The sequence below is a fragment of the Accipiter gentilis genome, chromosome 9 (assembly GCF_929443795.1).
Source record: "Accipiter gentilis chromosome 9, bAccGen1.1, whole genome shotgun sequence".
Lineage (NCBI taxonomy): Eukaryota > Metazoa > Chordata > Aves > Accipitriformes > Accipitridae > Astur > Astur gentilis.
The window spans coordinates 21,341,448-21,364,654 of NC_064888.1; the positions used below are offsets into that span (position 1 = coordinate 21,341,448).

Consider the following 23,207-nt stretch of genomic DNA (forward strand, 5'->3'; position numbering starts at 1 on the left):
CAAGTAGGAAACAAAAAAGGACATTTAAAAAGGAACCATTAAAGCAATTACATGATTGTTTTTGTAATTCTACCCTTCCACATGCAGAAGCTTCCCACAGACTGGATAGGAAAGGTTTCAAAGTATCCTTTTGCTACTCCTCATACACTAAATTAAGATCCATTAGCTGATGGCAGCTTTACTTGGACAGACCATGAGACCTCTTTAACAAGAGGTATGGAATTGTTAACAAATACCTAAAACTTTGTATGGTATTATCTCTCCATTTTAGTATCATCAGGCTCACTGACTAGGAATTCTGTTTGTAAAACCCAAAACTTCTTAAAGTTCTCAGCGATTTTCAAGAAACTACCATAAAGGAAGAAACAAAGCAACCAGGGTAAAGGTAGATAAAAAGGACAGAAGACAAAAATAGGAATAAACACAAAGACTACTCAGGAGGCTACATTTGGAAGTAAAATAAATTCACCTCTTTGAGCCCAAAAGCTATTTCTCCCCACCTACAATTCATAAGTAATGCAGTTAGCAGCCATTCTTTCACATCCCAATTTCCTTCCCTCACGTTTCCTTTTCAAGTGAAAAAAGACAAAAGGGCTTATATTTATAAGAATTCAGGCAGTAACACATTTAGAGACAACCCCTCCATCCACTTCATAAACGTTTTCACTCTGCAAACAGTCAAACAAACATAAATAATTCTAGCTACCCCTTTCTTCTCTTTTTGTCATCACTGGAATTGAGGACTCCTTTCTAGTAGATAAAATTAATTTGTGCCCCAAGTACAGCTGTAATCTATATAAACATTCAGCTTACTTTCTGTTATACACTAACTGCAATATAAAGCTTAAGAAGAAAATCAAATCACCCACATAGAAAAAACACCGACAAGTAGGGTATTTCCAACACAAAACATTATTTCTGTGAGAACAACAATTTAACAAAATGAAAATATGCACAGTTCGTCTAGTCAAGCAAAACTGATGCAAAGCCTGGTGAAGCAAGACAGTAAGAAACCAGCCAAGAGCAGTCCTGCATAGCTGCAATGATTTCCTATAGCCCTGGAGAAAATAGTGCCCCTGGCTATTCTGGAATGGATGCACCTCTTTCTCCTACTTCTTATGAAAACTTCAGTATTTTCTATTTTTGATTCTTCCAAGACCTAACAAATGTACTCTAAGTTCATCTTTTCACTGAAAAAAGATAAATACCATTTTTCATACTGATTTACTAGGCAGTAAAACTTCTGCTGGGGAGGGGCAGGGGGAAGAGAATAACAAAACCACTCAAGTCAATAAATGTCCCAAAAAGACTTTTAGACCATGGATTACATTTTCAGGACCCATACTGGTATATTGAAGAGACGAAAGCCATTAAAGCTGGCACCATAGCTGAAACACAGACTTACAAATCCAGGTCTCGGTTTGCATTTATGCCTCTACTGAGCTGGTTGCTATACTTTTGGGGCTATGTTCCCCTCAAAAATGTCTGCTTGGCACTTTTTCACTTTAACAGGTTCTTTTGAGCCATCTTGACATTAATTACAAGACAAAAACTCAGAATCCCTATCTTCTGGATTTGTTGCTAAGTAGGGATTAATTCTTTCCAAAATACTTGGCGCTTTATTGTCACTCTCTAGCAGTTTCATACTATACTCAAATAAAGGATAACACCTTTCTAATGTTAAATTTTTTAACTCACAAAGGATTGTTCCAACACACAGAGGTGAAATGAAAACATACTGTGAATTAAAATAAGGGTAAGAGAGAAACTGGTAGAGGCTGTTAAATGAAGCATTACCTAGTGCTGGAGCATGGAAGCCTGATCTGGGGAAGTGCTATGGGGGCCAAGCTGGTTTTACATGATACTAGCACAACTGAAGGACAACACAGGGATAGGAGCAAGTGCTACTACTGAAATAAAAATTGCATGAACTGCAAGAGCTCTTTTTAGAGACCTTTCCCATTTTATAGCCCAAATACAGAAGCCTTTGTTTGCAGTTATTAACCAAGACAAATTTGGTATTAGATTGTAATCTAATACAGAGTCACTCCATGGGCTTTCAGACCCCTGTGAATTTGCCACTTTTTTTTTTTCCCCTGAGATAAGCCATTCTGCATCTAATATGCCAAGATGTAAACAGTGGCTTTTGCTGCTGAGAGAGAGACAGACTTTGAAATATCATTTGAAGTGAAATGACTGCACTGACATCTGACCAGGCTGCAGACAGCAGCATGCCACCAAAAAACTCTCCATCCATTTTTATGGATTTTACTCCCGATATTCAGAATACCAAAAGGCATCACAGAGATATTACAATCAACTGCGGACCAACTACATTACAAGTTACTCCAGCGCAGATACACAAAAAGCAGCAGAATCATTAGAAAAAACATCATTCAGCTCTTGCAAAATATAGGTGTGACTTTACGTATTGTATATGATTTCACCCTCAGCCATACTATACAGCACAGTTCCTCTCACCTCCCCCTAAAACAACTGAATGAAGGCAAGAGGAATGAAGACAAGTGTTCCTTTCTCCACCCACTGCAAATGCTGAAGCTGTCATTTGGTTACAGGGCAGGATTAGATGGTTAAGCTTAAATGCACTGTGCTAAATGATTAAATGAAAGTAGCTTAGAACAGCATTCAGTGGCTTGGGAAGCTGAAGCCTACTTTGCTACAGCTTTACCAGATCTACAGTTTTGTATGTTAGATAGTTCTTATCCAAGTTACGGTTGTGTGAGGACTGTAAAGTCAGAGGTATGTTTTGTGTTGTGTCTATATCAGGTGATGTCAAAAAGGTAACATCTGCTATATAATACAGCTTCAGTAACATCAGTAGCACATAAATTTTAAAAGACCATTAAAGCAAGACTCATAAAAGCAGGTGCGCTTATGCCAGATTTCAAATTTCCTATGAACAGTCAGAGCAACCAGGTTTTATTCAAACATATAAACCATATAAAGCCTCATTATAACTGACCATCTCCTAGTACAATACTGAACATCATCCTGGACGGCTGTCATTTTCTAGAGGTGTTGCAGAAGGAAGTCTTGGGAAAAGGAGTTCTCACTTACAAGTATGGTTATTTAGTAACATTTCTAAATAAGCACAAAAATCAAGTATGTTAAAAAACCCTCTTCCCCTTTAAATTCATCTTTTCTAATTGGTATTGTATGGCAGTGTCAAAAATTCATTTTCTAATTGAAGTCACTATGATCCCAACGTTCAATACATTTAATAATTCACTAGGTCTCAGGTGTAATGTAGAGGATGTCAATTCAAACGCTTGAATAAAGTACTTGACATATTACATAAAAAGCATTATTACTCTAGATTTAGCTTGACAAGAGAATTAAGCTAACTGAAAACTTAAAGTTATATTACAATATGTGTTAATAATTCATTACTTTCTTCACAAAGATACTTACACAGATTTGAGACCTGTGATACAAGAACAACATTGTTCATATTTGTAACAGAAAGGAAATCCAGCATGGTCACAGGTATCCTTTCACATGACATACTTTTAAATACAAAAAGAAACACTACTTTATGAATTCTTGAATACACTGTAGATTTGCCCCACCAGTCACCACTACGAGCATTCAGGTGCAAACCCCCATTCTCAGCAGAATACATTTCTGCAGAACCATAATCTTCTTATTCTATTTAAAAAATACAGGCAAGGTGCACTGATTCAACTGACAGTTTTACTTATGCAGTCTACAGTATTTCAGTTACTGACAGCTGCAGCCTAATTCTTTGAATATGATGAACAACATACAGTTTCACACTTACCTGCTACTGCTGTCCAGTCAAGTTATGTTGATAAGGGAACTGTTCTTTATTGCAGAAGCTAATTTATTAGAACAATTTTAATTCCCCTTTACTCACTCCAGAGCATAAAAAATCTAAAAGTATGAAATCCAAATCTAATTTTGTAACGTCTTACAACACTCATTTAAAGAGGAAAAATACCTGTAATTGTTAGTCTTGCCATAATCCCAAATGCACATGAGGAAAAACATGATGACCTGTTAACTCAAATCTGATTCATGAAGAAAATCTGTACAACTTTTCAGATGGTCATGCTAACATTTTGAAAAGCAGGTCCCTATTATTTAAATGCATATTCAAGCACCTAAATGATTAATGAAAGGTATTCAAGTAGCTTTTAATTATTTCAGCCATAGATGTTAGATACTCAACGCTCCTTGAAGCTGTATCTTTTTCTCAAGAACATATGAATCTATTGGTGCCAAAACATAAGCTTCTATTTGTTAAGGGAAAAAAACCAAAAACAAACAAACAAACAAAACCCCAAAACCCACACAAATCACCAACAACTCTGTTTCAATTTCATTGCAGCAACTTCTGGACCACTGATGCAGAGGTGGGAGCGTGGATCAGTCACAGCAAGGTAAAACTTATCCATTACAAAAAAAATATAATTCAATTTCACTGATAGAATCCAGTTACAATTATTAAAAAAAAAGTGAACACCACTTCAGCCAAAAACAAGACCTACCATTGAAGAGTCACCAAAAAACTGAGCTACCATCACATTTCAACAACCAAATTGGAAAAGAATTCTTTATACAAATGCTGAACTTTAAGGCCTGCTCTATGAAATTTAATTTTTCCTACATGCATTGGATATAAACTGTACTGGTTTTATGACAGCTTTTAAGCCTGTAAAAAAATGAATCTCAGATAGCAATCCTTTGCTCTGTTTTTTTACTTTAAAAACCTGTACACCAAGGGGATGTGATTTCAACAAATTTTACATAATTTTACATTAAATAAGTACTATTAACTATTGCTACAATTAGTTTATACTTGTTACTCTGAAATTCAGAAAAAAAAATATTTTAATACTTTTAATAGCAGATTAAAGTTAGTAAAATAGAGTTGACTCCCATTCAGATTTCACTTCACAGATGCACTGCTAGAAATACTAAAGCACCTCCTGATATAGAACCTACTGGATGCCAGCTAACAGCAAAGAGATTATTGTCTACATCTTTTATCCAGACGACACAGATTGTAAGGGAAAAAACTAGAAGTGCACACGGACAGCTTCCCAGATCGTGTACACATACTTAGTCATCAACCAGCTACCACCTACCATCTGCTTTATAGAAAACATCTGACCTGCAGCCACTTTGGTTAGGAGTGAAACTCACTGCAGGTCCAATACAGATTATCGATCTACCCAGAGTGCCAATATGTTAATAATAATAAAAAAATAAATTTTTAAAAAGAAACAAAGGACATGGATGAAGAGGAATTCCCCACCTGCTGGGAAATGTACCAGCGCATCAATCACCTATACTTACAAGACATAAACACCTGATTCTTTTTGAAATCTCTACTCTTCCATGCCCATTCAAAGCCTTTTTTAAACAACATCATGCCCAGTCTGTCTGGAAGAATATAACCGAGTATAGCAACTACACACCTGGTATGCACCGGTAAAGCAGTTGGAGATGCAAAAAGGCACCTGAAAAAAACAGCATGAGTGGAAGACTAGACCTTAAACCCTGAAGAAATTGCACTCAATTTTTCACAATAAGTAATACTTATAATGGAGAAAATCTAAAGCTTTCCGTGTCAAAACATCAGCACAAGCAATTGTGAATCAGAATCTGAAACTCCTAACCTGAAAGCAAAACAAGATTTAAGGAAAACAGGTTTACCTGTTGTAAAGAACTACAGAAGACAACAGATAAACTAATATGGCAGGGACATAATCAAAACCAAAGCAATCACAAGGCACAAAACCCACAGCACTTGTCCACCATTCTGAATTCGTGTTAGTCCAGGATGATTTTGGCTCCCCGTAGTTGTGAATTCCAGAAGACTTCTCTTAACCAAATAGGAACAGTATCAACTCTTATGTATTGAGGAGCAGGAGGTTCAGTATTACCCAAGTTGCACTTATTTTTGTTTAAGACGACAGATATTGAGCATCTTTTATCTAAGTGTTAAAGAATTACCAAAATAGAAACTCATTGATTTCTCCATTATTGGAGTATTTTACAGAAAGTATTTGAGAATATATTCGCAGAAGAATGGATTTGTCCAATGCTCTGCTTGTGCATATTCCCCTCAGAAATGACAGAAAATACTCTGGAAAGCTAACCTATATCTGACTACAAACTAAACAGTGGTCACAAGAGGAGAAAAAAGATGAACTGAAAGTTTCATCTATCTCATCTGTTATTTCAGGAATAAGAAGATGAACGTGCTTTACATATCTAAATAAGCCTGACTAATGCATGTACTTCTGGTACAACAGAGGCTCTAGCTTTTTTCGACCCCTAAAGAAGAAAATTTTTCAAGCATTTCAGCCAGTTCCTGATGTTGAGCCAGTCCATTCCCTTCCCTTGGAATCATCTCAACACTTCCACTATAAAAACAGATTACTAAATTACTACCTCCAGGTCAATATGGAAAAGGGCAGGTCCAGGATGCAAGTGCTGAAAAGTGAGCTACAGAACAACACAATCTGCTCAGTACTCCCAGTCACAAAATGAAAGACTTGATCTAGCAAAAATTTGATATGATAGGGGAATTAAAATAACTATGGATAATCTTCAGAAAATAAATCTGGGAATAGGACACTTCATAACAGTAAACGTTAACTCACAAACCTTGCAGTCTTTTCAATTGGGTGCTGCATCTAGAGTACACTCGTCACTGGAGTAACACAATCTCTTTGTAAAGATGGAACAAGTAAAGGAAGGAAAAATTATGAGTGTAACTGGCTGTAAAAATAAATATTTATCATATCCTGACAATAGAAGTTTTACTTGATTTTCATAGTCATGTTGAATTGCTGCCAGTTGCCTTCTCTGTTCTTTCCATTTTGTGCTTTTTAGCATATTCTATGAGGTTCAACAGGAAAACTGTTTCTCCCACGTTAAATAAAATTTTCAGCAGGCTACAAGTCTTGCAAACCAGTAATAGGACTGTTTTCCACTGTTTGTGCAGGTACTGTTCCTTTCTTAAAAGGAAAGATTCAACTCCAAATTCCTTTAATGCAGAGGCGTTATCCCCTACGCAACTTAAAAATTTATGAAGGATTTACAGTTTTAATGAACTTTTAATCTTTTATTCCACTTATCGTACTTACAACAAAACGTCATCAAGCCTCTTATTTTGCAGATGTCCAGTTTTGACTAAAACTTTTGTAACTCACATCTGACTGCAAATTCTTAGACAAGAGATACTACGCTTAAGTTCTTCATCCAGTTAAGCACTGGTGATGCAATGAAGTCTAGCCCTCTAGGGAAAAAAATACATATACACAGAAACCCAAATTGGAGTACATATATAAATGTTAAAATTCAATACAGACAAAAAGAATCTGTTATTACTTGAAGCTCTGCAACTACCAGTTACAAATACCTGAAAGGACCAAAGAACACACACAGGGAAATTATACAATAGAAAGCTCAGCCCTAACACCAAGAAATGTATTTGCAAAAGAAGTTAAATGTCAACTCTGGAACGGTATGGAAAGAGGCAGAGGGCAGGAAACAACAGAAAAAACAGACCAGCTCCATCCTGAATGGCATATGATAAGTTAGAGCCAATAAAATAAAGGTATTTGCCTAAGGTATTTTAAACTAGACAGTAACCAGAAGGATACAATAATTAACTTTGTGTTAAGGTAGAACTTTGAGATGTTGAGCCCTTGCTACTCCTTTCCACGGCAGAGTCTGCAAGTATTCAACATCACAGGAAAAAATTACATCTTCAGAACTGATAATTCCAGAATTCCAGTAAATATACTTTTAATCACTCACACACAGAAAGCTTAGTTTTACTTCAGAAAATGTAATCAGCTACTTCAGAAACATGTATCTGCTGCAAGCATCTTCCTTAAAGGGCACACAGATGAAAAATTTACTGTAAACTGAAAAGCCAGTGCTAGTAGAAAACCTTGCAGGGCATTTCAAGCAATAATACAAAATACACTTAGTTGCTAGCAGCAGCAAACTTTCAGTTCTTCTAGTTCAAAAATCAAGTTTTAAGGGTTCATGGTGTTTAAGTGACTAAATGCACTTTCCATTACTTACCTTTAAATTTGATGTCAAGACCACTAAATTCCAATTCAACTCCTTGAAGTGCTTCTCCTAGGGTTTCATGGTAATGGCTGATGCTTTTTTTTGATCCCACACAGAAAGGAAGAGAGAAGTATTTGTATGTTTCTTGGCGATTGTGGTAAGGTCCTACTGTATTCATCCATAAAACAACTTCCTCTTTATCCTGGTACTGAAAGACAAAGTTATTGAGTTAGATGAGAAGCTCAGCAGAATAAAAATATTCAAGAAACTCTCTCATTCACATTAACTCGCAAGGCAGGATTGTTCAATCACAGACAGCAGTTACATTTAAAGACAGTCGAGTACTTTTGTCTTTTGGGTGGCAGGGATTGCAGAACAAGATTTTTGGCCTGCTTTCCTACACACACACAAAAAAAAAAAGCTTAGTGCATCATACAATTTCTTAGAGCCTATCATCAAAGTATCAGAAGAGGGGGATTCATACAAATTTAATAGAGAAGCAGAAGATGCAGAGAGCAGAAGTGGAGAAAAGCAGAAATCTCAAAAATAAATAAGCTTTTACAAATTTTGTGGAAACACACGTCAGTTAAAAGCAAAACTCTACTTGTCTCTACTGAAAGAAAGGAAATATCAGACTAACATCTTGTTAAATAAGACCTCAGCAAATAAATCAGGCCATCTCTACCCATGGTGACAGGTATACTGTATGTTCCTAAAATGCAACTCCTTTTCATTTTTGTAATGGTATAAATTACATTCAAAATTCCCAGAAGAGCACAACGCATCACAGGAAGCACTAAAATGAAACTGTGGCATACCTACAGTAGCCAAGAGACAAAAAAGTCAGACAGAAGACTGTATTTTGATGCACTTCCAACTTTTTCACAGTGAAAAAACAGAACAGCAAGGAGTCTGGTGGCTGCCATGAAATTCCTTCTGGGAACATCCACCCTTCACTTTCCACAGCTACTGTTAGCCAGGAATACTTACTCCTTGGCTAGGAGCCAGTAGTTTTTTTCAAGCCCTTATAAGTTTTCAACAACAAAAAAGTCCTTAAAGCCATTCATCTATCTGTATTCAAATACTGCGTGAATTCAGGAGAATTAAGCGATTTGAAATCGTTACTTGCACTATATCTGGATGAGGCATCATGTTTGCTGGTTACCACAAAGCCTCTCACCCAACACAACTTCTTCACCTACTATAATTTCAACAGATTAGAAGGGACAGCAATCTGACTTTTAAGGCAGAAAAAACCCCTACTTATAACTGCACACACCTGCAAGCACAATCACCATATAGATCCTGATTTTTTTTAAAGTACAGAATAATAAAGTACCATTTTAAGACTAATACGCAAACACAGAACACATTGGAGAGGAAAAGAAAATCAAATGCTAGTTAGCCGTAACTACTTCATAGCGCACAGCTGATATGCTGAACACAGTTCCGCATTTCCCTTTTTAACACATGAACAAAGGTTCTTCAACTCCATTTATTCTGAATAACCACAGTCATACTGACAGGTTAACTTAAGAAATAATCAGCTACATGTGGAATGCAATACATTCTTCAGATAAGGTGTTTAAAAGTTAAACTCAGTGTTTTAAACAAACATGCTTTGGGAAATAATTTAATCCCTTTAGAGTAACACATCAGCTCAATTACAAGCCTCACCTATTTTCTTTACAAAGATGGACAAGGGTCATTCCAGCCTCTTATGTGAGCGATCTCCAACACAAAACTAAATATCTTACCGATTTCATTCTCAGCAAAGACCAAACACTTACCAGTTTCGCAAACCTGCCCGTTTGCAGAGCACACACTTCAGAACATTTCTGACAGGTAAAGAATGTCAATGAAGGAACAAAGGAAGAGTAAACAACACAGCAAGAAAAAGTGGACATTCCCCCTCTCTGCCAGCAACGAGAAAGGTTGCACCAGTGCAGCACAGTTGTCCAATTTCAAAGAAAGTTAGGAAAAAAAAGGAAGAAAGAAAGAAAATTCACAGTTCCAGCCCCCTCAGCAGCAGAAGCAGATAGTGGAATCTGCACTATGATACTGCCTCTAGCTCTTGCAAATGTAGCAAGGGACAAGTTGGTCCATATCTCTTTCTAGTCTGTTATGCCTAGCACATCTCCTGTTTCTTCCTCTAACAGCTGCAGAACATATTTTCAGCCCTTTCTCAAAATGGTCTTAACTTGGTAAGAGCGCACTTTAGCATTACTCCTTGTAATGCAACAGCTTACATGTGAACCGAGCTATGTCTCTGTTCAAACTTCAGTAACAGAATATGACATCCCTAGGTCTGTGAATTCATCTTTGACAGAGCTTGAATAAAGAAAGCATTGACCACCACTTTACTTAGCTTCTTGTTTCTGACCTGCTTCATACTGAGTTTGGACCTCTGCATTTTTAGAACTATACCAGATCACCATCAAGTGACAGAAGCCAACTTCTTAAGAACACATTATTCAAAATCTTAGTAAATCTTCTGATCTAATAATGTAACTACATTGTAATTACAACATCTACAATAACAAATTTGGTGTTTGCTTGTCTCTTATGTGCACGATGCTTAGCCCTCCTTCAGGGCATACGAGTTTTCCCCACAATGAGTCCAAGATGCCATCAGTTTGTTTTATGGGGTTTGTTTGCTTTTTTCTTTTTCATTACTCCCTTCACAATATCAAACCACTGACAACAAATAACAGTGTCAACACACTTACAGGAAAACAATTCTTATTTAGGCAAGACAAAGAACTAGAGCATCTTGTAGGACTGTTCTGTCACCTCTATATGAGGACTTCTAGGTTCAGAGAAGGCTACCATACAACATACCTTCCAACAAAAACATCACACTATGAGAGAGATAACTAAAGCTTGCTAAAGAAAGCCCTGGTTCCAAGGGAGCCACAACACTCAGGTACACTGTATCAGTACCAGTCAGATTTTGGTCAGCACATTCATTGTCAGTCTTGCAGTAGTTTCAAGTACTGTCATGCTCTTATATATCTTCTTTCAGCATATGTGGAGTCCCCTGCAAGCTGTGGAGAACTTGGAGCCATAGAAAACAGGAAGAAAATCTCAGCTCCATAGCACCACCTTTCATTCTCGTCAGAAAAAACATATTCAAGAAACTATTCTCATTTCATCAGGAACCAATCAGCCTTAGACACACTGGACAAAATGACAAAACAGAAAACCCCCAAATTCTTATTTTTATTGTTCTGATACTGGCTGATGAGCAACTGTTCAACTGTACCCTCTGAGCTCTGAACGCAACAGAGCAAGTCAAAATCCTATTGCCTTCTGTTAACCTTAGCAGGCAAGTCAGCAATAACTCATAGTCAGAACCAACACAGAATAAGACATGGTGCAAAGAGTCCAATAGTCTCTTTCAAAAATTGTTATACAGCAATATAAAACTTGCATAACCAACTGTAAGTGTGATAGTTTCCTTATCTTCTGCTACATAATCAGCAAGCAAAATACCTCAACTCATTGAGATTCTGCCAGATCCCAGGAAACATGACAATCAAGTATCAAGAACTCCCTATCAATACAGGTACAGAACAAACAAAAGAGAAGTCAGCTACAATGTGCAGGAATATCCACGTCACACATCCAACGAGTTAAATTCACCAAGAATAGCTGTCATCATAAGAGATCTAAATAAAAATTTCTTGCTTTCATTCATATATCATAATATCATAAGGGTCCTGAGTCAGTATTTGACCCATCACTGTTATAGGACGTTTAGAAATGAAACAAACATATTCCTGTTACAGCTGTATCTAAACTACTGAGGCTTGCAACAGGGGCAAGTAGTAACAAAATAACACGTCAAATGGTAAAATAATTTGAAGTAAAATCAATGATCTGCAGAGTAGACTCCAGATAATTTGAGTGACATAAATCTAATATCTAGAATTACACTCATGCATCAATGCAATTTTTATCTTCATCCCTTATGAAAACAAGTGCCAAACATATTCCTAACATGAAGGACTTATTTTGCTGTACTGAAGTACTGCCATTTCAGAAATTCTTTTCTGTTCTTCATTCTCTTTCCTGACTTGTTTGCACAGAATTAGATGGCAGAAAGGCAGCTTTTCACAGGCCAGAAGATGGACACAAGTGTCCTATTAAGAACATGGTAACTGACAAGGCAAAAAACATCAACAAGTAAGATGCTGCAATCTCTACCCTGGTATATCTCTGCAAGCTCTTCTGGTTTTGGTTCATATGGAAGCACAATATACTGCATATAGCTCAGAGATCCTAACTAAATTCACAGACACAAGCATTTAACAACTTGGTAATGATGCCAGAATTCACAGAGTTCACTACTTCCAAATATGAGCGAAGATTACAAAACACAATTTTAAATACCTTTTACTTACTGTAATTTATGAAAAACATAGTATTTGTTCTGTAAGCATAGCAAGTTTGGCTCTGCATCTTTTTCTGCACTAAGTTTAATACCAGCTCAGTAATTTCAGTGACTATGTGAAGTATATAACAATCTTTCAACTGTGCAAAACCACAGGGGCAGCCTGAACAAGTCTCAGCATCAACACAAGTTACCTACCATATGCTGGTACAATCTGATTAATGGGAGACAAACCTTCAGAAACTTTTTTCTGTTAATTGCCACCCAGGTGGTGGACAACCAATCTGCACCTCAGGTGCAACCACATATCAGCTACAACCCTCATCACAGCTGGGGACACCTGTTCCAAAGCAGCACAATATGGCCATACTGCCTGTTCAGAGCTATAGAGATGTTGTGCACGTGCAAGCTAAAATCGAGTTAAACCCATCTATACCAGCAACAAGGCAACACTACCATTCTAGTCCCCAGCAGAATATTAAACTGGCATGAAGCTTGTGCAGTTTGACCTGGCCAAGCGTGGACTTCTGCCATGACAATACAACTACTGAAAACTCGGGTGTATGCACCACTTTGAGGCTTAATACAAAGACAACTTCCATACATCTGTATGGTTTAAAAACTATTTGAGCATAGCAATACTCAGAAAATCTTCAACACAGTACATGCATCTTTCTTTCCTGTTACCCAATAGGGCACTCATGATGTGGAAAGCAGCTTACTGTTCTCTTTGCACAACCATAGCAATTAACATGGTAGCCTTAGAAATGAACTATTTACTCTATAAAACAATTAAGGCTAGATTAAGTCAGTATATGAAAGGCTGCAGAAAAGGATACGAGACTGGCAGGCTGTTGATACTCTTTTTTAAACCATGAAAACACTTTGCAAAAAATGATGGAGGCACAGAGAGGATTACAGCTACCAAATCTTATGTGATGATTCAGCAAAATAAATTCATATGAAGATAGTTTCTTTCAGAAAGTATGCAATATTACTCCTTTTCTCAAGTTGAAGTTTGGAGTGAGGCTTTCCACGATGCAGTTCCTTGAACTCCAGCACTTTTTTCAGGGGAAAAGGACCAACATTATCTGTTACTGACAGAGCAAAGCTGCTGAAGCAAGACAGGAAATAAGAGAGGCAGCAAATAAGACTCAACCAGCAAGTAATATCCCAGGCGACTTCTAGTCTCCAGTATCTTACAGACATTCTATCAAGCACTGTGACAATACTCAACGTTTGCAGCTCACATCCATAGTCTTATTAAACTGTGGATTTCAGCCTCATGCTCTTCGGATAAAGCAGGTTATTTCTAGTACGATCTCTTCATCTCTCTCTGAATTGTAGGCCTCACCAAAACGTGGCTAGAACTGTACCGGCAGCATAGTCGGAACTATTGTACAGGCAGTCCTTTTACTGTAATACTTCCAAGATGCACAAGGTTGCTCAGGCACACCACATCCTGCTTCTGTGACATTTATTTCACCTCTTCAAAATGGAACCATAAGAACTTCAGAAGGAATCAGGCTGCTTGTCTACACACAACTTCATATGCAAAGAGGTATTTTACATGCACTGAAATGTTTTCTACAGTGTTTCTCTAACTGACAATTTACAGATACGATATAAATTTCATAATTTTATGTATTAATTTTAAACAAGCTTTACAGGCTCAGCGTTTTAACATACTTCATCAGGCTAAACGTTAAACAAAAATGCTTTTCTCGATCATTATAAATTAGGAATTCTGCTATGCAGTATAGGGTGGTTTTGTTTTATTTTTCAATGCTTGTCATGTATTTCCAAGCTTACGCAGCACTGATAATTAAACTGAACCAACATTAAAATTAAAATGCTACCTACTCCCTAGATCATTCCCCTGCAACAAAAACCCCAGGATATCTCAGAATATTTTTATGGTTTGCCTATTTTATCAACAACTCCAACAAGTCTAGCAACAGAAGACATGAAAGCAAAGGCCAGGCAGGAGCTCATCAACCCTGCTTCTGCAGGATCAGCATATATCATGACAAGGCCACCAATATCTCACCTATACTATCACTTCCACAAGTAAAAGGCCAACTGTCAAAAAATGGTGCAATTATCAGAATACAGGCAAAATTCAGGTACATGACACGCTCTGAGGTACGAAAATAAGTTAAAGAATAAGCAGACAAGTTTTCAGTTAGTTTCTGATAAATTGTTCTGTTGTGGTCTGAAGTTACAGTGCTGCGCTGCCTTTTGATAACAGAGATTTTAAATGCTGTGTCAAATCCCAATTTCTCTTCACTTACTATTGATTTTTAAATACCTGAGACTTTATCTTATAATTGTATTTATACTATTCTTTCCCTAAAGAAACGCAGACACCGTTTTTAAAGACTAATTCAAATTTAAGATAAAGGATTTAGCTGTTGATCCAATGAAGCTATCCATACCTACTATCTACAGAAACACTAGTAGTTATAGTCCTAGAGCTCCAAGCGGAGTCATCTCACAATTACCTTTTATAATATATGCTTATGCAGTCCTACAGTTATAAAATAAAGGAGACATATAAAACATTAGCCTCCAATTTATATTAATACAAAGATACATATTATAGCACACATGTATATTAAATATTGTATAGTATTATGTATTATAGCAGCAGTAAAGGAATTAAAAAATTAATCTACTAACACAGAGCATTAAATACTTAAGTCAGTACTTCTAAATTTCAGCATGCTCAATACAGATAGGGCCCTGTACATCAGCAGTTAAAAGTAAACCGTGGCAAGATGTAACAACACAACTTCACCCAGAGATGACCAAGTACTTGGGCACAAGAAGTTGCACACTAAAGCATTAATAAGGAAACAGCAGTGCATAATGGTGTTTATTCCTACCAATAGGACTCAAGTCTTAAAGTTAGTGAAAATTTACATTTTGAAGTTACCAAGTCCTGAACCAGTATATTACTATTTCCCCTCCACTTCCCCAAAAGCGAGCAGAGCCTCCAAAATGTAATAAAGCACTTTGGTTATAAAAAGATTAATCTTCCAACTGCAACCATATTCGAAACTGAAATTCATTAAAATGCAATATTTAAGGAACATTTCCTTCAGGTTCTTAATCTCAAAATCAGCGTACTACTGCAAAACCCTGTTCATGTTTCATCCATGCTATTAATGCTTCCACTCCAATCTCCTGTGCAATATTAAAGTATCAAAATATCTAAACAAGGAGACAGCCTTCCAAAAAAAAAAGTAACCCTCTTCCTACATCAACTATTCCTAACCTATCACTTGATGTTACTGAACTGGACACCATGTGAATAAGAATACTACACCAAGAGACAGCATTATAATCTTGAAGAACTGGTAATTCAGATGAAAAAATGACAAGCCTTCAAAAGTAATTTGTAATTTCCATTGATAATTGTTTAGGTAGTATAATTCAGAAGACCTAAAAACCATCAGAATTCACTTTTGAAGGGAGAGCTCAGAAGTAAATAAATTCAATGACAGCTTTATGAAACCCATTTTTCCCCAGAGGACTACCGATATTAAATGAATAATCAGGAACCTCTCAAGTCAAAAAGCCTTTAAAATAAACACAGTGCTATGCTGAAAACCACTTCACCTCAGCAGAAACCTAAGCTTAAAACACAGGTTCAGCAACAAAACTGGGACCTAAGCTAGTTCAAAGAATATCTGCTTCTTGAAAGTATTCAATATTAGCTTAACTTTTCTGTCATTAACAACAGCACTGATAAATCCCATTAGCTTTTAAAAAATAAAGACAATCCTAAACAGTTTTCAAGTCTCATAAGTGCATGGAATTAGGCACCTAGTTAACTGCTGCTTATATAAAAACTATCAATGTTTTATTAAAAACACTTATTAAGCTTATCATACAACACCTAGAGAAAGCTATGTTAAGAAACTGAGCAAGCGTTCACCAGCCAGGCTGCTTAAGAGCACAAAAGTTCTGACAGACAGACATTGTGTTTAATCACAGCCACACTCTAATCCACTCGTGAGGAAATGGGGACGGTTTTCAGTAAAGTCTTATTCCACAATCACATCTCGGCTCACGGTGCAGACTTCCACCCTGCCGCACCAAAACCCACGGTTAACACCACCCCGATACAAAATCGGAAACTGATGAAGCATTGGTACTTACTTCCTAGAGATGCTTTTAGGGTGATACTGCAAGCACTTTAGCAAACCTATCCTCATACCAATAGGTGAGCACTCAAGTCAGCAGCGTTTCATGCACCCGTTTTCCTTAGGGGTCCATGTCAGCGTTCCAAGTCCCAGAGCCCCTTGTCCTGCCCTCACCCCTCAGCCTGGACCCACCCCATGCCTCCCTCTCCCCGAAGCGAGCTGTCACGCCGCAGCGCGTTCCCACCGCTCTGTCAACACGCAGGCAGCGCGGAGCCCCGCTCGGGCTTAGACTTTGGTTCGAAGCAAGCGCAAACATCCTGGCGGAACAAACGGCTATTCCCGCAGAGCGCAAGTCAAACAGCGAGGCAGCCCTCTTTAAACAAAGCACGCGTACCTGCCGCGGCTTTTATCTGCTCCAGGAAAAGCTGGCAGAGGCGGCGGCTAGCTCAGCGCTACCGCACCCGGCCACACGGCTGCCACGCTAACGGCTAACGCAGGGAGGTCCCGACCGGAGCAGACAACTCTGGCAGCCCTTCCCCGAGCGTCCCGCTCGCACCCAACTGGAGAGAACGGGCCCCGATCCCGTAGAAGCCCGGCCCGCACACCCAAAACAACCCGAGCGGCGGCGAAGATAAGAAGGAAGCCCCGCGAGGGGAAGGGGGAGCGCCGCCGCCCACCGCCCCCCCCCCCCCCCTCAGGCCGCGGCCCGTCGCTCCCCGCCCGGCCGCGCTCTCCGGGCCGCTGCGGGCGCCGCCGCCCCTCGGCGGCAGCAGGGCCCGGGGGCGGGGAGGCCGGGGCTGCCGCCCGAGCGCCGCCGGGGGAGGCCAGGACCCGCCTCACCGTGTGCTCGTGCTCGTCGGCGCGGGCACGCAGCGGCAGGCACAGGAGGAGGAGCAGCGCGGCGGCCGCGCAGAGCTGCAGCCCGGGCGCCGCCATCTCGGGCCTCGGCGTCCCCGCGCACGCAGCAGGCCCCGCCGCGGAGCCGGCCCGCGCCCCGCCGCCAACGCCGACCTGTGACGCCACTTCCGCTCCGCCCGGCCACGTCATCCGGCCGCACGCCGGAAGCGCGGCGCCTACGGCGGCCGCCAGGAGCCGAGCCGAGCCGAGCCGCGGGGCGCTGCGCGGGGGGCCCGGCCGCCGCCCGGGAGTAGGGGCGGAGCCCGGCCTCGGCGGGCGGGTCGGTGGCTGCGGGCGGGAGCAAAAGGCGGGCAGTCGGGACCCGAAATGCCCAGACAGCGCCGGCGTTTGAGACACCGCGACCTCCAGCACGAGCGCGGTGAAGCCCGAGTTGTTTTTTTAATTGGTGGAATGGTTTTGTAATTGATAAAATCATGACGTGCTGATCAGTTCAGAAGAAGGTGACCCAGGGCGGTGTGCAAGCACCCTCGGAAACAAGCGGCCGCCTCTTCTGCAACGCTGGTCCAAGCAGAAGAAATTCACGAACGCTGAAGTGCCGACAGCCACACCGGCCCGAGGGGCAGGTACTGAGGCGGCAAAGCGGCACCCAGGCGGAACGAATGGTAAATTTGCTGTCAGTACCGCCTAAGACAAAGCCTGCAACCCTGTGCGTGACCTTGGAACTACCTCAAGCTACAAGTCCAAAGTAAAAAAACCAAACCAAACAAAAACCCCCAAGTCAAAAAACTCTTGGTATTAAGCGTTCATTGATCAGACAACTCTTAACAAATACAGAAACAATTTTCAGAGGCTATCAGGCATAATATTTAAAAAAAAGGAGGGGGGGGGGGCACTACACCATTTTCCCAAATATCGCACAAGCCAACAGCCAGTGAAGGTTAGGAGTTGAATGCAGGAGCTGCTCCATGCTGTTAAATGCCATCCATGCTTTGTAGGAATGACGCAAAAAACAGACTTCCCTGTTTACCACTAACCACACCTACACTAAAAGCTTTTCCTCTTGTGGTCTTCCACATTCAATCTACCTTACCTGAACATATTTTAGCAAGCTATGTTTATATGAAGCCTTTTCCTGATAGTACATTCACAATCTCCTATTTCAGTAGAAACAACATCCCTGTAGAGATACTTGTCAAAACCCATTCAAAACCCTTGTCTATATAAAGAATAAAAAAAAAAAAAAAAAAAAAAAAAAAGGAAAACCCTAGACAGCTTTGATAACACCATCTGTTTCTTTCTAGTCGTCGCATCTCAGTCCAAAACAGAGTAGCTTACCCTTGGGAGACAGAGAGAGGAGGCTTCGGCATCTTCGGTTTATTCAGTACTTAAGTCTCTCAGTCAACAACAGGGCCAGCCAGAGCCATCTGCTGCAGCAGGTTTTGTGAAACACACTGTACAAAAAGCAAACACTTTCCCCAGGCCAGCCAGCTGCCACCTGAGCTTGGTGGATTGGTTGAAGCCCCTACAAAGTGGCCAGGCCATTTAGTTTTTACCAGCAATTTTATTATCTGTTCAGTCCTTGAGCTGTAATGTTTGACAGAAACACACTTCATTCCCACTCTCACCCTCAAGCATATTCGAGTAACCAACAATCTGGTTGCATGCAGTTTTCTTCTCTGGTCTCTTCTGTGCTTCAGTTTCAGTGCACTTCTCATCTTGGGTGGAAGCAATACACACCACAGGCTCACCAGCACAAATGGAATCTACAGATACAAGGACTCCGTATGTTTAGCCCTAAGAGGCTTAAAGCAACTAACTGAAACCAAACCAATGTGTAACGTGCATTTTGGCAGCTAAGAAGGTGCGTCTCTGCTGGCCTGCGAGGGACTTGAAAGTCATGCCTGCATCCCAGTTGTTTACCTGCATTTAACAGTGAAGCTGTTTTAGTGCTGTTCCTTTTCTCCTTCACAGGGTGATAGTTTTGCTGTGATTACTGGTCAGTGAGATCCCCAACTAATTCAAAAGTTACAAAGGGACAGTAAGACAGGAATGCCTGAGACTACACCTGGATCTTTGATTTTCCCCCCCTTATGCAGTGCAGAACAGGCCTGAACAGACTGCATTTATAGTTATTTCTCAGCTCCACCTGTCCCAGCTCACCCCTCCTCCAACCTAGAACCCCACTAGCATTTGTTTTTGTATGATAGGTCAAGTCAGACTAAGGAATTATCTAAGCTGCAAATGGGAGAGGGACTGAAAGGCTAGTTAGGAGCTACTTCTCAGCAATGCAGTACTAGCAATAAAAATCAAGTTCACAGCCATGTTACTAGGATTGTGCAAAGGCAAATGCTCAGATACAGTTCAGATAAACCCCTCCCACAGAAGACATTTGGCTATTGCATGCAGGGGATGCAGAATTAAAAATTAGCTGGGGAAGATAGATGCCTGGCCTGCTTCAGTCCAACAGCTTTGAAAGGAAATCTTCTGCATAACACACTTTCATATTTTGCTCTTCCCTTCCTGCCTTGTTAGTTTTCCCCACATCCTACATTTCTACCTTATGTTGTGCCTGGCAGATGTGGAAGCAGATAAAATCCGCTTATCACATCACAGCTCCAAGCTCTGGAGCACAGCTGCAGCCAGCACTAAGGACATGGGGAACTTTTAAGCAAAGCCAGGGAACTGTGTGCAAACCAAAGCATGTGTGACAGCTGAAGACAACCAAACTGCTGAATTTCCTCTTTTAGTTTATTTCTTTTATCCCTGTTTCCCTCACTTATCCATGCTACCATTTTCCTCATTTCAGCACCAAAACCTCCTTCCCTGCTTCCAATTTGACAAGATAGTGCTGGGAACCTTGTTCTGTTCCAAGAATCGCAGAGGAAGGCAACTCCCACCTCACCATTCCCCTGGCTACTGTGAACAAAGAGCAAACTGTCAGTGAAAGCCTGTAGTGTCAAGAGTTACTGGAGAAGGCACTGAGGTCCTTTAAAAAAGAAGAGAAAAAAAGATAAAAAGGTCACCGCTGTAGCTATAGGCCTGCAGCACAACACCTGCATCCCTCTGTCATCAAAAGGAGAGACTGTATGAACTGTATTTAGAGTCATACCCTATGAGTTTAATGTGTAAATGATATTTAGCTTATGCCTATACCCAAGAGCACTAGGGGCTTCTCCACCTTCATTCAGTGCTGGCTGAGTCACAGTTGCTATCTGTCACTCCCACAGCTCCGCACATTGGCTTGGCCACCCTGCAAGAGAAAGGAGCTACAACTCTATCACCTGCTCTCTTACAGATTAAGGGGAGCTTACATGACCAGACAGAAGCTTTACATGTCCTACCTGTACCTGAGGGATCACCTAACACAGATGTATCTATGTCTCTCTCAGGGCTGGAAGAGGGAGAATAGCTTGAAAACCAAGTCGGTAGTGATCCTTAATTGTCTACCCTGAACGTCATCTCACAGAATTCCCATCTGCATCACTCATGGACAACCAGAGCCCCCATGGGCCAGGATATGCACAGAAGATTGCAAGGCCTGGAAGGGGGGAAAAAAAACCCAACCAACCAACCAACCATACACCAAAACAGTTCACTTCCATCATTCGAGTCCCTTGAGATGAGGAATCAAATTAATTTCTGCTTTACATGCTTTCTACATTTGGAACACAGAAAGCCAAACCAGGAAGCTCTCCTTAAGTTTGTAAGCCCTCAGGCAGAAAAAAGGCTGGATACAGCTGTCGCACATTCACGTTGCTACAAAGGAAGAGTAGAGCAAGCACAGTCCAGCCCCCAGGCTGCGCGTTTCCACTGCAGCAGGCTAACTACATGGCTGGTATTTGTGAGGTGTGTGCATTTATAATTGGAGACTTGCTATACTATTCCAGAGCATTAAGTGAAACACCTTCGTACTGCTTCTACAATGAACACATGTAAGACATACAGAACACAGCACTGCTGCCAATTCCTTCCTCTAATTTGAGAGGTCAGTCATGTGGTTTCAAGTAACAACATACCCAAAAAGGTTTAAGTACAGTTGTTTTGTGATACAGGAGGTCCCTTACCAGCTGCCTTGGGAATTTTCATGGTACACACAACACCTTGTTGTGTCTGTCCTTTTCAGGGAGGGAAGAGGAAAGGGAAAGGTGTTTTTCAAGGCTGTATGCAAAATACATTCTTGAATAAAGACAACTTCTCATCCTCTCATGGTTTAACGACTGCTGGAAGGAGATTCTATACCTTCTGAAAGGTCACTATGTCCGTACCCAAAATGTTACACCAAACAGCAGTACATTGACGTGCTCCTGCTGTAATGAGTGTTCTTCAAACAAAGTCTTCGAACAACTTTCTTTACTTTTTCAAGCATGTTTTCCAGTAAAGCCCTTGTAGGTTGTATCTAGGGTTTTGATAACAATGCTTATCAGGATTTAGTTTCTAAAAGGACATATGTTCTTTCTTGGTCAAAGGGAAACTTCATGTTGGTGCAGGACTGCAAAGACACACGAGTGTTCTCCTTCTCAACCATGATACTTTTTCTTGAAGTCCCAAAGAACCGAAATTCTTCCAAGCAGAAAAGTTATAGAAGGCCAAGAAGTCTTGGTGAAACTCATGGGAAAAGTCACCAGAGCTTTAGGGAGGAAGAAGGAGAAGAAAACATTTGGCTCCCCCTTATAAATAATTTAAGGCAACCCAAAAATATCTGTACAAACACACATACAAACAGAAAAATCTCATATTCCACAGATGTTGAGAGATTCAGCGACCTCTTGGGGGCACAGGTGGAGGATAAAAGCCTTCACAGCTTACAGGCCTATAAAAAGACAGAGTATACAAATGAATTTTAAAAAATAGTAGAGAATAGTGTTCTGGAAAAACACATTGCATGCAATAACATCATATCTAAGAATACTGTACAAGCAATAGGCATACAAGAAGAAAATCAGGCTATAAGTGATTCAGTGACAGAGCAGATGCCAAGGTGCCAGAGCCCTGTTCCTGTCCAAGGTATTTCTTCTGTTCTTCAGCTGCAGTTACTCCACTATTACTGGAAAGAGATGCTATAATACTTGGTTGGAGTAAAACTTTGATAGTATAGTAGCTTTCTCCTGAAAATTAGATGAAGAGCAATAAGAAGAGATCAAAAGATTCAAAATATTTTTTTAAAAACTAACTACAGATAAATTCCAGCTATATTCTTGCCAGAGCCAAGCCAACATAGAGAACTTACTGCACCCACACATTAGTAATTACTGTTTTAACAGTTAGAGAATTTTATTAGCATCTGTACTTAGATAAGCCTCTGGGGCCTGGACTTCATAGACTTGTACTGGCTGGACTAAAGGAATGTTTACAAGTTACTTAAGTTTGTGGTAGTCTGATCAAATCAAGGCAAAACCCCTCAACACCTTTTCTAAAACCAGTGCAGTTCTTACTTTGAGGCCAATCACACATGTAAACAAGTGCACTTTGGAGAGATCTGAAATTTGTAAAAAGAAAAAAAGTCCAAGGGAATGCCAAAAGGGAATTCCCTCTGCACTACACTTTGTATGTTCCAAGAGGATCTTCTCAGGAGGATCAGGTACTAAATCTCTGCCAGAGGCAGGATGCTACTCCAGCTAGCAATGTCTCATGGCAAGCATTGTGTGCTTCAATAGTGCTGTCCCTTGCAGTGTGTGCACCGCAATAACAGCACTGTCATAGGCATGTTACCGACTAGGAAACCA

General features: G+C 40.2%; 2 protein-coding genes across 6 annotated transcripts in view; both read right to left on the reverse strand.

Moving 5' to 3' along the window:
- The window catches only part of TM9SF3 (transmembrane 9 superfamily member 3), a 48,698-nt gene extending 31,025 nt beyond the window's left edge, over positions 1 to 17,673 (reverse strand). Inside the window, exons 1-2 of the mRNA XM_049811289.1 lie at positions 17,467 to 17,673; positions 8,092 to 8,287 (exon numbers count right to left, since the gene is read on the reverse strand). Coding sequence (XP_049667246.1) covers positions 8,092 to 8,287; positions 17,467 to 17,673 — 403 coding nt within the window. The remainder of the gene's footprint in view (positions 1 to 8,091; positions 8,288 to 17,466) is intronic.
- A 598-nt stretch (positions 17,674 to 18,271) lies between these two features.
- Positions 18,272 to 23,207, reverse strand: part of PIK3AP1 (phosphoinositide-3-kinase adaptor protein 1) — a 49,024-nt gene continuing 44,088 nt past the window's right edge. For 4 of the 5 annotated variants that reach the window (XM_049811286.1, XM_049811283.1, XM_049811287.1 and 1 more), the window contains one exon: positions 18,272 to 22,294. In XM_049811286.1, the coding sequence (XP_049667243.1) occupies positions 22,240 to 22,294 (55 nt within the window). In that variant the 3' untranslated portion in view covers positions 18,272 to 22,239. The remainder of the gene's footprint in view (positions 22,295 to 23,207) is intronic. The other variant, XM_049811284.1, reaches the window with a different exon arrangement.